General features: G+C 43.7%; 2 protein-coding genes across 2 annotated transcripts in view; one reads left to right on the top strand and one right to left on the bottom strand.

Moving 5' to 3' along the window:
• NPEPL1 (aminopeptidase like 1) overlaps nucleotides 1-8,728 on the top strand; it is a 33,808-nt gene extending 25,080 nt beyond the window's left edge. Inside the window, exons 8-12 of the mRNA XM_075011434.1 lie at nucleotides 196-296; nucleotides 1,902-2,025; nucleotides 5,352-5,528; nucleotides 6,313-6,423; nucleotides 7,940-8,728. Coding sequence (XP_074867535.1) covers nucleotides 196-296; nucleotides 1,902-2,025; nucleotides 5,352-5,528; nucleotides 6,313-6,423; nucleotides 7,940-8,098 — 672 coding nt within the window. The 3' untranslated portion in view covers nucleotides 8,099-8,728. The remainder of the gene's footprint in view (nucleotides 1-195; nucleotides 297-1,901; nucleotides 2,026-5,351; nucleotides 5,529-6,312; nucleotides 6,424-7,939) is intronic.
• Nucleotides 8,729-9,655: 927 nt separating this feature from the next.
• LOC142022386 (piezo-type mechanosensitive ion channel component 2-like) overlaps nucleotides 9,656-15,226 on the bottom strand; it is a 76,251-nt gene continuing 70,680 nt past the window's right edge. Inside the window, exons 45-48 of the mRNA XM_075012159.1 lie at nucleotides 15,093-15,209; nucleotides 14,103-14,182; nucleotides 12,350-12,578; nucleotides 9,656-10,411 (exon numbers count right to left, since the gene is read on the bottom strand). Of these exons, the coding sequence (XP_074868260.1) occupies nucleotides 10,156-10,411; nucleotides 12,350-12,578; nucleotides 14,103-14,182; nucleotides 15,093-15,209 (682 nt within the window). The 3' untranslated portion in view covers nucleotides 9,656-10,155. The remainder of the gene's footprint in view (nucleotides 10,412-12,349; nucleotides 12,579-14,102; nucleotides 14,183-15,092; nucleotides 15,210-15,226) is intronic.

The raw sequence follows: 15,226 nt of genomic DNA, 5'->3' as shown, positions 1-15,226 counted from the left end.
TGCTAGGCACTGTACAAACAAAACTCTTTGCCCCGATGAGCTTACCTATCCGGATATCTGCTCCAGATTTTACATGTGCTACATGCATTTCATGGTAATAGTTCCATCTAAAAGCTGTAATTTCTCACTGATTTCAGTCCCAGTAAATAACTATGTACATTATGGTGAATTGCATCTCTCCTCTTATTGTTACAGGGCTTTAAAGACAATCTTCATGCTGTTTTTTGCTTGGCTGAAAATTCTGTCGGGCCTAATGCAACAAGACCTGATGACATCCATGTCCTATACTCAGGAAAGTAAGATCGTTTGTCCCTTTCGTAGACATGTAGTAACGGTTTGTCTCTTCGCTTTGTTGAAATGGTTCCAGTTCAAGTGAATAAAGGGTGTAGCTCTAGAATATATTTTCCCACACTGTAAGTGCCTAGAGGGGCAAGGACCTTTATTGTTGTCATTTTGTGTCTGTACACTAGATAATGTAACAGGGTGCTGATCCATCACTAAATTCCAGGTGCTACTGCAGTACAATTAATAAACGTGCTTTTGGCTAATACATTTTCCAGATGCCAAGTGAAGTCTATAATACCTTGGCCAAGTGACTGAAAATAAAACAAACAATATTAACACCTTTAGCAAGTTTTAAATTGGAGAGTATAAAAAGACAGAAGATGTTTGGAAGATTTTTATTGCAGGCAATATTATGCTGATGTAAAATCTCACATTACATCACTATTATTAGTTAGAGCTTGTTGAAAAATGACAATCTTTGGCCATATTTTTCCCTGTGAAATTTCAAAATCTGGAAAAATTAAACCAGTTCTTCTGACAAATCTTTGTAACAAAACTTCATTAATATCTTGAAAATATGCTCATTAACTCCTGAAATGGGCCAAAATGATAAAGGATTTTTACCTGCTTTCAAAACAACTGGATGAATATTCTGAGTCATTAAAGGATTTGTATAAAGCACTTGGGGTAAAGCTGCTCAGAGTCACATATTTAGCATTGGATGGGAGAGCAAAAAGCCCTCTTTTCTTTGAAGAGCAGTCATGGAAATGACATTGGGGAAAGTGACTACACTGAAAGTATGAGCAGAACATCACAGACTGTGTCCTTGGCTGAAAGTTTGGAGCTGTTTGCTTGAAATTTCACCATTTTGACAAAAACAAGATGATTTTCACACAGGGTTTAACTTTGATATGCAACTGGGGGCACCCTCAAAGTTTTACAGGTTCTTTGGAAAATGGCATACTTTTTTTTTCTGAGTACAAACCCAAATGCAAAAACCTCAAATTTAATATTTTCCTCCTCAAATCCAGATACAGCTGTTTCACATAGCCATAGTTGTGAATTTCCTGTGTGTTTAGAAGTAGATGCTTTCTTCTTGTTAGCATATTCTGAGATATCCATCTGAACTCATTCCCTTTAGGAGTAGAAGAACAGCAGGTTTTGTTCATTTCCATCCAAGTTTCAGTAGTAGGTTAGCACTGCCTGAGCATTTAGGGCTCTTCAAGCTGGAGATAGGCAGCTAGTGCTGATGTATATATTCTTATTTATACTGTGGTAGTGCCTAGAAATCTTGGGCCTATTGCGCGAAAGACTTCATTAACCCAATGAAAGGATGGTCCCTGTCCTGCAGACTGTAGGATTTATGATGAAGCCAGCCCTAGACATTCAGATACGCTCTGTTCTGGAACTTTAGAGGGCTCCTTTCTGCAAATAAGTAGATTCATTTTCTTTGTATTTTTTGCTTTTCAGTACTGTTAGGTCTTAGAGCAGGATATCTTTGCCTCAGATCAGTGTGTATCAGATTATTCCGCCTGCTAGTTCTTAGGCTAAAGAAGGAGTGCATGTAATTCCCAACCCAGAATGTTTTTGTATTAAATAATGTGCTTTCTTCCTAGAACTGTGGAAATCAACAATACTGATGCAGAGGGTAGGCTGGTGTTGGCTGATGGAGTGGCATATGCATGCAAGGATCTTGGAGCAGATATCATTCTTGACATGGCCACTCTCACTGGAGCTCAGGTACTTGTTTCAAAGCCTCTGGGCTACTGGAGGATGAGGACTGCTCCAGCCAAGCTGGAGCATGTCGGCTCACAGCATGCCCAGGGCCACTGTAGACGGGCTTCTCCAGCTGTGCTGGAGTGCCCTCCACCCAAAGTGGTGCCATGGGCAAGGATGCACCTGATTCAATGTTCCAGCTAAGTTGGAGTAGCCCCAGTCCCCAGCGCACTGTGAGTGGGGGCACTCCAGCCCAGCCAGACCAGTCCCTCGTCACAGCCTTCCCAGTTGTGACTGCCCACCACACACCTGTTTATTCAGTTAACCAGTTAAACCTAGCATTTAACCAGTTGAACAGGATTTTACATCCATAATGTAAATCAACCTAGTTTCACTGAAGTGAGTGGAGCTATGCTGATTTCCACCAGCTGAATATCTGGTGCAGAATCTGCAGGTAATTATTTGACCAAGTCTTAATTTACGAAGTGTATTGTGTAACGTAGGGTGTACGTTCCACACAATATATAATACCAATGTAAGGGTAAAATATAACATTGAAATATCACGTTTACATTGTCATTGACTGAAATATCACTGCAGAACTGTAACATCTGATAGACCATAATGCAGACAGGCAGTAGGTCCTGAAGTGAGCTCCTGGCTGACTATGGCAGTGCTCTGCAACTGGTGTGATGTGGCACATTGGTGTGCTGCTGAGTGTGCTTCAGAATTCAGTCTAGAGCAGGGGTGAGCAAACTTCATATGTCAGGCCCCCCTTTTCATCTCTGCAATTAGCCTGGGCCCCCAAACCTGTCTTTTTTTAATCCAAACAAACAGAAATTTCAGTTTTGTTTATATGAAAAACATCCTTTCAGCACGCATAGGAAAATAAATATGTAGAATGTAAAAACTTTATTAATCAGCATGTAAATGCAACTAGTCATGTATAAAAACAGTAACATATTTCAAAATTTTTAATGAGACAGGGTGCTTTATATCTATAAAAACTCTTTATCTTGCTGTTTCAAGAGCCTGTCCCACCCATTCTCCAGCTTGGGGGGGTGGGGGGACAGTAGCTCACTGCTGTTTGAAGAGCCTGATTTCTGTCTGCCGCACCCACCTTGCACCTTCTCCAGCCCTCCTAGGCAAAGCTGAGCAAAAGAACGAACCAAAAGATCAACATAATTGCACTTAAAAAAAAGAAAAAAGGCAAGCCTGAACTCTCTTGGGAAGCTGTACAAAGGGACTGTCCCAGTAAAAGTGCACACCTCTTACTCACACTCAGCTGACTCTGCCACACAAGCCTCTCAACTTGCTCAGGCTGGGAGACCAGAAATGACTCCAGCTCTCCCAGAGAACGGTGGACTCCTAGGGGGCAGGTGGGCTGGCAGCACAGGTCAGCCCAGCCCAGAGAAGCTGCAGGGTGGCTGCAGAAGCCCCGTGGTCGGCGGGGTGAAGACATGGGGATGGGGTCCAGAAATGAAGCTGGCCCTCTGCTGATGGCAGAGACTGCAGAGGCAGGCAGGGAGGTAGACAATGCTCCACGGGACAGCTAAGCTGACGGCGGCTGTGGGGAGGCAGCGGAGGGCTCCCATTTTGAAATTTCACACCCCCCTAAGGGGGGCGCAAACACTCCAGTTTGCACACCCCTGGACTAGAGGCTGGGAGCCAGGACTCTTATTGGTTAAAGTAGGGAGTTGGGAGCCAGGAGTCCTGAGTTCAGTTCCACACACACCTGCACTCAGGAATTGGGGTGGCAGTCTAATGGACGGAGGCTCTTGAGTTCTGTCCCCCCCAACCCAAGGAGTGGGGGTGGGAGTCTAGCCCCTGGTGTTGAGAGCAGGGGGTGGGGAGCCAGGAGTCCTGGGTTCTGTTGTGGAGTTTGAGGTCCAGGGTGCCTGGCTGTGGGTGAGGGGACTGGGTTATATATATTGGGTGTGCCGTGAAATTATAATGAGTGCTGAAGTGTGCCACAAGGTGATAAAGGTTGCTGAGCACTGGTCCTGTGGGTAGAATGAATCTTCATTCAGACATTGGGTAGGCTCCTAGGAGCATGTTTCTTGCACACATCATAGGTTGTGCATGTGTATATAACAGTCCCCTTCTGTTTGCCTGTCACACCCTTCCAGCCGAGTCACGCTGCAGGTGTGCTCAAACAAACCCTTTCCAGGGTACATAGTTAACAGGGCTCATCACTATGCCCCAGCTAGTCTCCCACTTTGGTTTCCCTACTCAAAGAGAGAGCGTGGTATCTCTAGGGCCTTCCATCCTGGAGACAGTGTTTGGGTTGTTGTCTAGCCCGTCTAATTCCAGCCCTCTGGCTGGGTCACTAGCCTCCAATTCCCCACTCCCTGCCATGCCAATGTCCAGGCACTGTCTCCCCCCACATCTCCTCCCCATTGCCGCTGGGGAGCTGAGGGGCACAGTTCCACTCTGTACTCTGGGCCGCAGCCCAGGGACCCTATACAAAGCAGTTACGTACCAAGTCCTCCTTTTACCACGCTACTTCCCAGGACCACTTTCCGTTGGGTCTGCTGAATCCTTGCCCTTTCCCCAGTGCTCTGTGTCCCTCAGTGGAGTTCTTGCCCTTCTGAAGGCTCTACCTGCAGTCCATCAGGACCTGCTGCAGTCCGCAATGCTGGCCAGCTCTTCACACAGAGCTCTCCAAGGTACTGTTGCTCCCTCCACTAACCAGCCAGCCCTGGTCTTCGCTCTTGGAGGGCTCTTGCCACACTGAGCTGGTGCTAGTGCTGCACCTCCTTTTTACTGGTCATCTTGGCTCCTAATTGGCCACTTTGCGTGGCTGACCATTTAGGCTTTCCTAGAGGACCTCTCTGTGGTTCCTGCAACAGGGTGTTGCTGGGGCGAGTGCCTCCAGCAAGGGCATTCAGGGCCCAGTTCACCCCATTACATTCCTGCTTTTGCAATGTCTGTTTTCTGCAGTTGACACTAAATGCTAGGGGAGGTTGCATGTGCTCAGTAGCCACCATGTTTTTAATTCATTGCTGGACCAACAAATATGGAAATGTTGAAACCCAGGGAGAAGTTTGTGTGTCCGCCATTGTGTTAGTCCAGATGTAGGTGGAATATTTCACTGTGAAGTGGATTTCTAAGTCAGAATTAGGAAATGTTTTAATGATGCCCAGAACCCCTCTGTTTGTTCATAACATGCCCATCTTCTTCTTTAGTTTTCAGATATGTTTCCTCAGTGGGCATGTCACTGATAGCAATTTTGCATGGCAGGCAACATGCTAGCACCAAGTCAGGAGCAGAATATCCAGCATGTTTGCTAAGGAGTTTGGGACCACACCCAAATTAATCCTACGCACTTGTGTCTTGTCCCTCACTAGGGAATTGCAACAGGGAAATACCATGCTGCTGTCCTCACCAACAATGAAGACTGGGAGAAGGCCTGTGTTATAGCTGGAAGGAACTGCGGAGACCTGGTCCATCCTCTCATATATTGTCCTGAGCTCCATTTTAGCGAATTTACCTCTGCTGTAGCGGATATGAAGAACTCTGTGGCAGTAGGTTTATTTTTTTTTATTTCCTTATTTAATCAGAATTGTTCAGGCCACACTTCCATTGGATATTCTGCATAGGGTACTAGTTGCAGGAAGGGCTGGCGGATACAAAGACAATGCACTTCAAATGTGCTTTGATCTGTTTTGGAAAGAGAGAGCAAGGCCTGGCCTCAGGTCTGGCTGTGGTGACCTCAGCTGATGACCTTTGTATATCTAAGCTAAACAGGTTCCAAAGGAGTTTTAGGAATTGGAATTCATGTGCTGGAGGATTCTGTATTGCATTCTTAACTCCCACAAACATCATGGCTGTGTAACTCCTTCCTTACCTCTGAGTAAAAGTACTATGGTTCTATTTAATAAGGGGAAAGAAGGCAAGGAGAAAACATGGCTGAAAGGCAACAGCCAGTAACTCCCAAAAGGAGAAGCAGTCATTATCTTATCCTTGCATACTTGAGAGCTTTTTGGAGTCTACTAAGGCGATCCTTAAGCTACTAAAAACAACAAGGAGTCCTGTAACATCTTAACAACTAAGACATTTATTAGGGCATAAGCTTTTTTGGGCTGAAGCCCATTCCCTCCTGTTCTGGCTGAAACAGACTACCACAGCTGCCCCTCTTAACTGTAAACTACAGTTGCTTTTAAGAGTGTCTTATGAGACAGGGATTTGTACACTGTCTTCTTCAGTGGTGGGTAATGTAAAGAAGTTGTCAGAAGTTGTTTTTAGGCAAACAGTTTTTTTAAAGCAAACTGTCTAACTAAAAAGGACTTCTTTTTACTCTTTTTCCAGGACAGAGAGAATACTCCAAGCGCCTGTGCTGGACTTTTTGTTGCGTCTCACATTGGTTTTGATTGGTCTGGTGTCTGGGTTCATGTAGACATTGCAGCACCTGTCCATGCGGTGAGTGTGTTCATTTGTCATGTGAAACTTCACCTTTCCTGCTTGGTCCTTTTACAGACCTCTCTGATGAAGGTGATGGGGAATTAGACAGGCAGGAAAGCTTTCTTGTAGGAAGCAATGACTGACTATACAAAGATGTAGATTTCAGGGACATAACTGCTTTATCCAGGCAGCTTAATTTGGGTTTTTATTTAAAAGTTAATCTCTGAGGCCAGATCTACACAAGTAAGTTATTTTGAAATATTTTTCAAAAGAAGGGGCTCTTTTGAAGTATCCAGTGGAGCATCTACACACAAAAACATGTTTTTTTTTTAAATTAAATTTAAAGAACATGGCACTCGTTTAGAAAGCGCTCTTCCACTCCCATTTCAGGGACAATGCCTTTTTTGAAAGCTTCTTTTGAAAGAAAACGTGTGTAGGCACTCCACGGGTACTTTTGTTCCAAAGAGCAGTCCTCACTGTGCCCAATTTTTTGATCCCTGGCCCATTTTTTCAAAAGGGAGGGGGATGTGTGCACACTCTTTCTCAAAAGAGCAGATCACTCTTTTGATCTGCTTTTTTGTGTGTGGACACACTCTTTCGAAAGAGATTCTTTCAGAAGAGATCTTCCAGAAGGACTTCTTTTGAAAAATTTCTGTAAAGAAGACTGCCAGAATGTTATCAAGTCTAATTTCTGATTTGCAGCAACATGTGCATTTTTAACCCAAGTGTGCACCTTCTACATACTTAAGAATGAGTACATAAAATGTACTATGTGGATAAGTGATGTAGCCCAATATTCTTTCATAGTGATAGGACAGAGTTTTCTTACCTCTCTTCCCAATTGGCTTGTCTTGGCTGCCTGTCAAATTTTGATGAGGCTGTCAGCCCCGCTTCGACCTTCCCTCCCACCTCAGCAGATATTTGCACCCTTATTCTTTTCTTACTAAGCAACCAGCTGCTTTTTAAAAGAACAAAATTGTGCAGCTGGATTTTCTACTCGGTTATTGAATTGTGGATCCTTTGCCCTGAGAGGTCTTAAGATAAACGCAACACTCTCACCGTCCGTCTCTCTCTGTCACGCAAATCAACTGTACTCTGCCTCTTACTAAGATATAATAGAGTGCAGACTTCACCCACTTACCAATATCAGCCCTAACTTAAGAGTACAATTCCAGAGAGAAAGGAGGCTGTTCTTATAGGGGAGACATGTAACTACTTCTAATTCATCTGTAGGTCAGCTTCATAGAATAGGTTTTTGCTTTGATGCTAACAGCTGCCAGCTTCTTCAGAGTTCTTCTGCCAGACTGCCAGTTATGATTGAGGCAGCATAGAAGATGGGATTTTCACAGGCAGCTAGGGGAGTTGGACATCTCACTCCCATGGGCGCCTTGGAAAATGCCACCCAAAGAACTCATGCAGATGTCTCAGTGGCTCTCTGCCTGGAATTGTTACTTGCATTCTGCTTGGAAGAGAGCAAGGGTGGGTGCAGTATCCTAGTGATACTAAAATCTGAAGTGTAGCAATGTGTTTCTAGGGCGAACGAGCTACTGGTTATGGAGTGGCTTTGTTGCTGTCCCTGTTTGGCCGTGCATCTGAAGATCCTTTGCTGAACATGGTGTCCCCTCTGGGGTGCACTGAAGACTCTCCAGGTGATGAAATGGAGAGAGATTCTAAAAGACGGCGCCTGGTTTAATGCTCCCCAGCCCTTTCCCATAGTGCGCCCATGTTACCTCACTTTGCACTGATCTCTTCTGAAGCAAAGAAAATGCCACACACAGGACACTGTCTTTTTTTACTGTCCTTTTGAGATTGGTTACTTATTTTTGATTAAATGGGTTATTCTTTTGTTTTTTAAATTATTGGTGCACATGGTTACTGAACTATATTGCAGTCTCCAAGCTCCACTAGCTTTACTGGAGAGAGGAGAATGTCCCCCCCGAGGCACCTCCCAAAACTTACTGAGTGTATTAATGCATGAAAAAGCAACTGCAGCTCTTGCTTACCAGGCTGTTATTTTACATGAGATTTTAGAGATTCTTACAACCCCCACTGCTTCCCACAATGGAGCAAAGTGAAGAAGACAAAACCACTGTCAGCTTGGCTTATTCAGTGGCAGTTCAGATTAGTAGCAAAGAAGGTTTCATGGGAAAAGGCTTTTTCATTTTAATAGTGTTGTGTCTGCATGTTAAATCTTTTGCTGATCACTAGAATCAACAAAAGAGTGGGCCAAAACACAGTTCGATGTTGCTCTTACTCTTTCAAATAAAAGACCGTATTAATGATAACGAAGAAATGTTGGAACTATGAATAAACTTGGTTTACAGAACAAAATGGCTGCTGGCTTTTTTCCACTTCACACATGCATAGCATGAGTTTGTTAAAGCCGTTTGTATATCCAGTCATGGAATATAATGGCATTGTTCACATTTGTGAAAATACCAGGTGCTCATAAAATGAGTCCGATGGAGTTGCACTGGGCAAGGTTGTCATGTCCAGCTTCAGACCAGACCTATCGCATTCTTTTCCTCCAAAGAGATGCTGCCACTTGTTCTGAATGAGTAGGGGGCTTTGAAGAGAAGAGGGAGCTTCCACTAATGTCGAGAGTGAGAATAGCAAATGCTCTCACTCAGTTCAATGAGTGGAGATTGGGGAACGATTGTGCGTGCACAGAGACAGCCCTGTCCTGGGAGCTTCTCATCTAAACAGACAAGACAGAGGATGGGAGGGGAACCAGGAACTGAGGGAGGAAGTAACTTGCCCAAATTTTTGCAGACTGGTAGCACTAGAAATAGAAACCCTGGGGGTCCATCCAGTGTCCTGTCCACTTGGTGCATACTGCCTCCTCAGACTTTTTATTTGTAAATGAACTGCCCTGCTCCATCCCCTCATCCCTATGTGAGGATACCATGCCAGACACTGTTTAGGTACTGACTCTTCTTTAAGCCTAATCAAACACTGCCCAATGCTCGTGTTTTCTTCTAACCCATTTTTCAGTGATTGACAGCAAGGAGAAAGCGGATGAACTTTTCACATGAAAGGAGTAGGTACCTCCTTAAAAGCAGAGCAAGGTGGGGAACCTCTCCAAGCTATAAAGTAGAATAGTAGTTGGGTAAAGGCTCTTAAGAATTGAAGGGACCTTGGGTCTAGCTAGAGGGATCATGCTCTGATTATACAAGTGCTCCATTCTGTTCTTTTATTTTGACTTTGAACTGTTTGAGGGAGTAAACTGGAATTTTTTGCCTATTTTCAGTCTGTCCATTTTGTGCAGTGAACACTGGAACCCTCCTGCCGCCTGCAGCCCTTTATGTGTTTCTTCAAAGTCTTCCATTTGCAAGTTAGCACTACTCAAATTTTCTTCCTGTCATTTATCTTCAGCCATTGGTGGCACTCAGACTGGTTAGCCCAGATGCAGTTCCTCAGAGGTTGATTAGAATCCTTCCTGCTGTGAGAGAGTTTCTGGCTGCTTTGCAAATGAAATAAGGTGGGCTTAGTCTGTGGTTTTGCACCCATGATTGTGGGATGAAGTCTGGAGGGGATCAACTTCTCTGGTTGAGCAAAACAGTCTCTGGCCTGAAAAGTACACTTATCACCTAATCATGATACATTTTGGTGAGGAACTTGTGGAAAAGCTTAAGGTGAAAATACCCCAAGGGAGAGGAAATATTCAAAGCAAATTTCCCATTCCTGAATGTTACACTTGCTTCTAAAACAACCCATGACAATAGCCTGATCTTCACTAACCAGCAAGTGTCATTGTTCCTTTGACTCTCTGGTCCACTTGATCATTGTTTCAGGAGATCGATACAAAAAGATGAGTTTAGCAAAGAGTTGTTCCTCCAGCTCCAGCTCCCCAATTTCCCTCACCAGGAAGATGTCCGTGCAGAGTTTCAGGATGCGGTCCACGTTGGGCAGCTCTTCAAACATTATGGAACGGGAGATGCCATTGAAGAACTCTCGAATGAACTTCCCAATGACGAGGACAACAGACATATAGAGGCCGACAATGCTGAGGAGAGGAGCAGAGCACAAGTTGGTTAGGACTGGGCAAAACATGGGACCATAGCCTGTTTTCATTGTATGCACCTGCTCTTTGGACATTGTACATAAATATCTGTCACAAGCAAGCCAGTCACACGTCCTTTCATTGATGTGTAACTTAGCTTTTCCTGAAGGGCCCAGCTTCACCTTCTTATGTTCAATCGTTACAGAGATCTACTAATTTCAATGAGACTGCCAGTGCAGATGAAGGTAGATTAATAAAACAGAAGTCGTCAGTATGATAATCTCTTCTCATCTCCTGCATAATATGGGCCATAGAATTACCTTCCCTGGTGCTGCCCAGATTAAACCTATATTTTAGGCTGAGCTATAGCATGTCCTTTTAGAAGGAAATCCAATATTGGATTTTCCATTGTTTGAATTCTTTATATCCACCACTTGGTTAGCTAAGATGTGCCAATGGCTAATTACCTTCACTAGTCCCTTTCTGCTTTATTTGTAACGTGAACTAAAATCCTAAAACAGGGGTTGAAAACTGAATCCTAGTGCCACCCCAGCTTGGTTTTCATATTTGCTTTTAGTGAAGTGCGTGTGACTTAGATAAAACTAAAAAGGGCTTTAAGGCCTACTCACTGGCAAAACCCAAGCAAGTTGTTCACGATTCTGAAGGAGAATAAAGCAGCTGCATCTTCAAGCTAGGGATGTAAAACTTGATTAATTAGTTAACCAATTAAATGTTAAGTTTAACCAGTTAACTGATTAAGTGGGGGGAGCAGTAGGGCCACTCTAGCGTGGCTGGGCAGGGGTGTCCCTGCCTGCACTGCTTCCAGGCCTGTCATGGATAATAGCTGTTCCAGCTGCACTGGTGCACTGAAGCAGTTCCCTGCCTGCAGGAAGTGAGTGGCTGCTCTAGACCCTAGCAGTTAACCATAACCAGTAAGCTTCCTCCATTGAGAGTGAGACTGAGTGGTTAACCATTAACATCGCTACTTCAAGTTTTTTTGGACCACAAACCTAAGACATGACTAAATTATTAGGTGGTCATAAAACCTACTGCAGGATACACAGAAATGGAATTAGCTTATGTGATTTTGCCACAATCACTGCTAAGTTTGAAAGTTATAGCACTTTGCAACAATTAAACTGACAGATCAAGCATTAGCCGCCATGCAATTTTGTACATAGCGAGCTAAATTCTGCTCTCAGTTACACCTGTGCAACGTCATTGACTACAACAGGGTCAAAGAGGAGTAATCGGAGATTGAATCTGGTCTGTGACAACTCTACACCTCCACTTCAGTTGCTGCTAATAATCCAGCCAGGGGCCTATCTTTCAGTGCAGTGCCTGAGTCATGTTTGACAGACTCCGCTCTTGAGCCATCTCACCATGGAAGGATAGAAACCAAATACAAAATATTGAAAAATTATGAAAGAACCAACCTGTCAAATACAGTAGACAAGCAGGCTGTGTGTGTGTGTGTATATATGCATATGTGAGTGTGTTTGTGTGTGCAGGCACACATACACGAACACACAAGTACATACTGCCTAGTTGTGTAGGAGAATGCAGCACCTAAGGCCATGCCTTCATTAGCTGGAAGGTGATCTTCTGGGTTCGATTCAGTGCACCTAGTAGGGATGCATAAAACTGACCTATTGGGGTTGGTAATTGACCCCTGTACTCCTTGCTATCATGAGGGGTAAGGGTGGCTGATGGGGAAAAACTTTCCCATCTACCTTCCTCAGTGAAGATGGCCAAGGAAGTCAATTTGGTATAAGTCAAATCTAGCTGTGCAATTACCATAGCTAGAATTGAATATCTGCAGTCGACTTAGGTGCCTAGTGTAGACCAAGAGTGACTACCTGATAATCCCAAATAAAGTGTTGCACCCCTCAGGAAGAACAGTACGGTGTATTTTATGGTCATGCAGCATGCCATCCTTACCCATAGCCTGCCAGGAATCCCAGACTAGAAGGACTGACTTTGTCATTGCAGACGATAAGCTCCATATTCTTGCTGCAAGTGTTACCCGAACAGGTAGGAATCCACTCTTGAATAACCCACCACTCAGTAATGTGGCCGGAAGAGGAGTTGATGGCCTGCTGCCGTAGTTTTATTGTTATGTTTCTGAAGAAGGCCATTTTGTCTACGTCTTGTGGTTTATGAGAATAAGCTATGTCCCAAATGGAAGGATAAAATTAGCTTTTTCCCTGCATGCATAACACCATTTAGTACTATGCTTTTAGCATGGAGATGTGTCTCATAGAGCTGGAAAGGACCTCCAGAGGCTATCAAGTCCAGTACCTGCACTCACAGCAGGACCCATCACCATCCCTAACAGTTTTGATTTTTTTTTTTTTAAATATATTGGCCCCCTCAAGGATTGACTTCACAACCCTGGGATTACAAAGCTAGAGCTTGATCCACTCAGCTACACCTTCCCATGCTTCTCTTTCCTGCATGCTATTTACTTCTCCAAATACTTCTGAGACAAGACTGATCTGTAAAGTAGTGCAGTGGATCTGCTTTCCTGCACATGTGAAAACTGATGTGCTCACAAATGTTTCCTGGGATAAAAGGAAAGATACTCTCTTGGAATGATAACAGGTTAAAACACAGGAAACAAAGGGTATGAATAAATGGTAGGTTTTCAGAATGGAGAGAGGTAACTAGTGGTGTCCCCCAGGGTCTGTATTGGGAACAATTCTATTCCACATATTCATAAATGAGATGGAGAAAGGGGTAAACAGTGAGGTGGCATAATTTGCAGGTGATTCAAAAATGCTCAAGATAGTTAAGTTCAAAGCAGACTGAAGATTTTCAAAAGGATTGCACAAAAGTAGGTGACTGGGTAGCAAATAGCATGTGGAGTTTAATGTCATTAAATGCAAAGTAATGCATATTGGAAAACATAATCCAAACTATACGTATAAAATAATGGGGTCTAAATGAGTTATCAGTCGAGAGAGATGCTGGAGTCATCATGGATAGTTCTCTGAAAACATCCATCAATGTGCAGCAGCAGTCCAAAAAGTAAACAATGTTAAGAATCTTTCAGAATGGCATTGAGAATAAGACAGAGAATATTTTATTGCTTCTGTATAAAACCATGGTATGCCGACATTATGAATGGTGTGGCAAAAGTTAATAAGTTATTTATTCCTTCCCATAAGACAAGGACTAGGGGACACCAAATGAAATTAATATGCTGCAGGTTTAGAACAAACAAAAGGAAGTACTTTTTCACACAATGCATAGTCAACCTGTGGAACTCCTGGCCAGAGAATGTTGTGAAGTCCAAGGCTAGATACATGCATGAGGGATAGATATATCAATAGCTGTTAGCAAGAATGGTGTCCCTAGTCCCTCTTGGTGAGAAGCTGGGAATGGGCAACAAGGGATGGAGCACTTGATGATTACCTGTTCTGTTCATTCCTTCTGGGGCACCTGGCTTTAGCTACTGCTGGAAGACAGGATTCTGAGGTAGATGAACCTTTGGTCTGACCCAGTGTGGCCATTCTTATGTAATTTTATGAGTTTTTTTTTTTTTTACTGGAAGAAAGTTTCCATTTTAGTCAGTTGTTTGTTACTGAATCTTGGTGGTACTTGGAAATATGTATGAGGCTCACTGGTTCCCCTCCTAGCCTACTATGGAACCCTGAGACCAAAGCCTAACTTTTTCATTGCAACTGCTTACCAACTTGCAAGCGATGTGCAGTTTTAGCTTCTGCTCCAGCAGTAGCCCTGAGGTATCTTGGTACCACACCAGGAAGCATTCTAGATAGAAGTGGAAAACAAAAGTGCCTTGGTGTTATCAAATATTTTAGAACTACACATTCACCTTCTATAGCATTACCACTTGGAAATGTGCTTGAACCAACCCCTAGAGAAAGTCTGAATTTTGCAACTCTGACCCACATCTGTTAACAGAATGGCTCTGTCCGGCTCTCACAGAGTATATCAGCTTAGGCACATGTATTGCTCTTCCACCCCCCCTCACATTACTATGGTATGTGAGCACCTCCAATTATTACCATATTTAACTTCAAGATTTTTTCACATGCAAAAGCTGGTGTATCATTATCCACTGGGGAAATGAGGCCTGGCCCCTCAAAGGTATTTAGATGTTTAGCCCTCACCAGGAGATGGGTGCCTACATAACTGTGGATCTACAACTGAGAGCGCCAACAGCAGGCAGTCTGTGTCAGGAATCAGGAACTGAACCCACGTCTGGAGAGTGTTAGGTCAGTACCTGACACCCAGAGCATCCTTCCAGTCTGCTGCCTTAGTTTTCCATTTTTCACAGCCTCAGGGACAAGTCCAGCATCAACTGGGCCCTGAAAACCAACTACCCAAACCACCCAGGCATGCATACAGGGCAGCTGTTGCCTGTTGTAGCTGCTTTGTGGAACCTAGGGCTTCAATCTCTAGGCCTGTACATCAGCAACAGATCCAAAAAACGAAGGACCGAACAGGGGAGCTAAAATACTTCTAGGAGCAACTAGAACACCCCTGCCTCTCTGTGTCATCAAAGAAGCAGCAGCCCTAATATAGAATGGTTATAATGTTGGTGAAAGAAATGACTCTCCCATTTAGCATTTGAATAATCTGTCTATTGATATTCACCAACAATTCCTTTCCAGGGTACATTTTGAAAGTGTCATTCAAACAAAAGAAAAATACTGACATTGGCTCTTTCCTCGTCCCATTTAGCATCTGAACAATCTGTTCTCTTATCTCCTTCTCTTCATATCGCATGGTGTGCTTGCCAGATGCCTCCACGTTCTTCACCAGAGAAGCATTCCTGCCCCAAAGGACAGC

This window comes from Carettochelys insculpta, chromosome 17, assembly GCF_033958435.1.
Source record: "Carettochelys insculpta isolate YL-2023 chromosome 17, ASM3395843v1, whole genome shotgun sequence".
NCBI lineage: Eukaryota > Metazoa > Chordata > Testudines > Carettochelyidae > Carettochelys > Carettochelys insculpta.
This window is presented reverse-complemented; position numbering and strand designations above follow the sequence as displayed.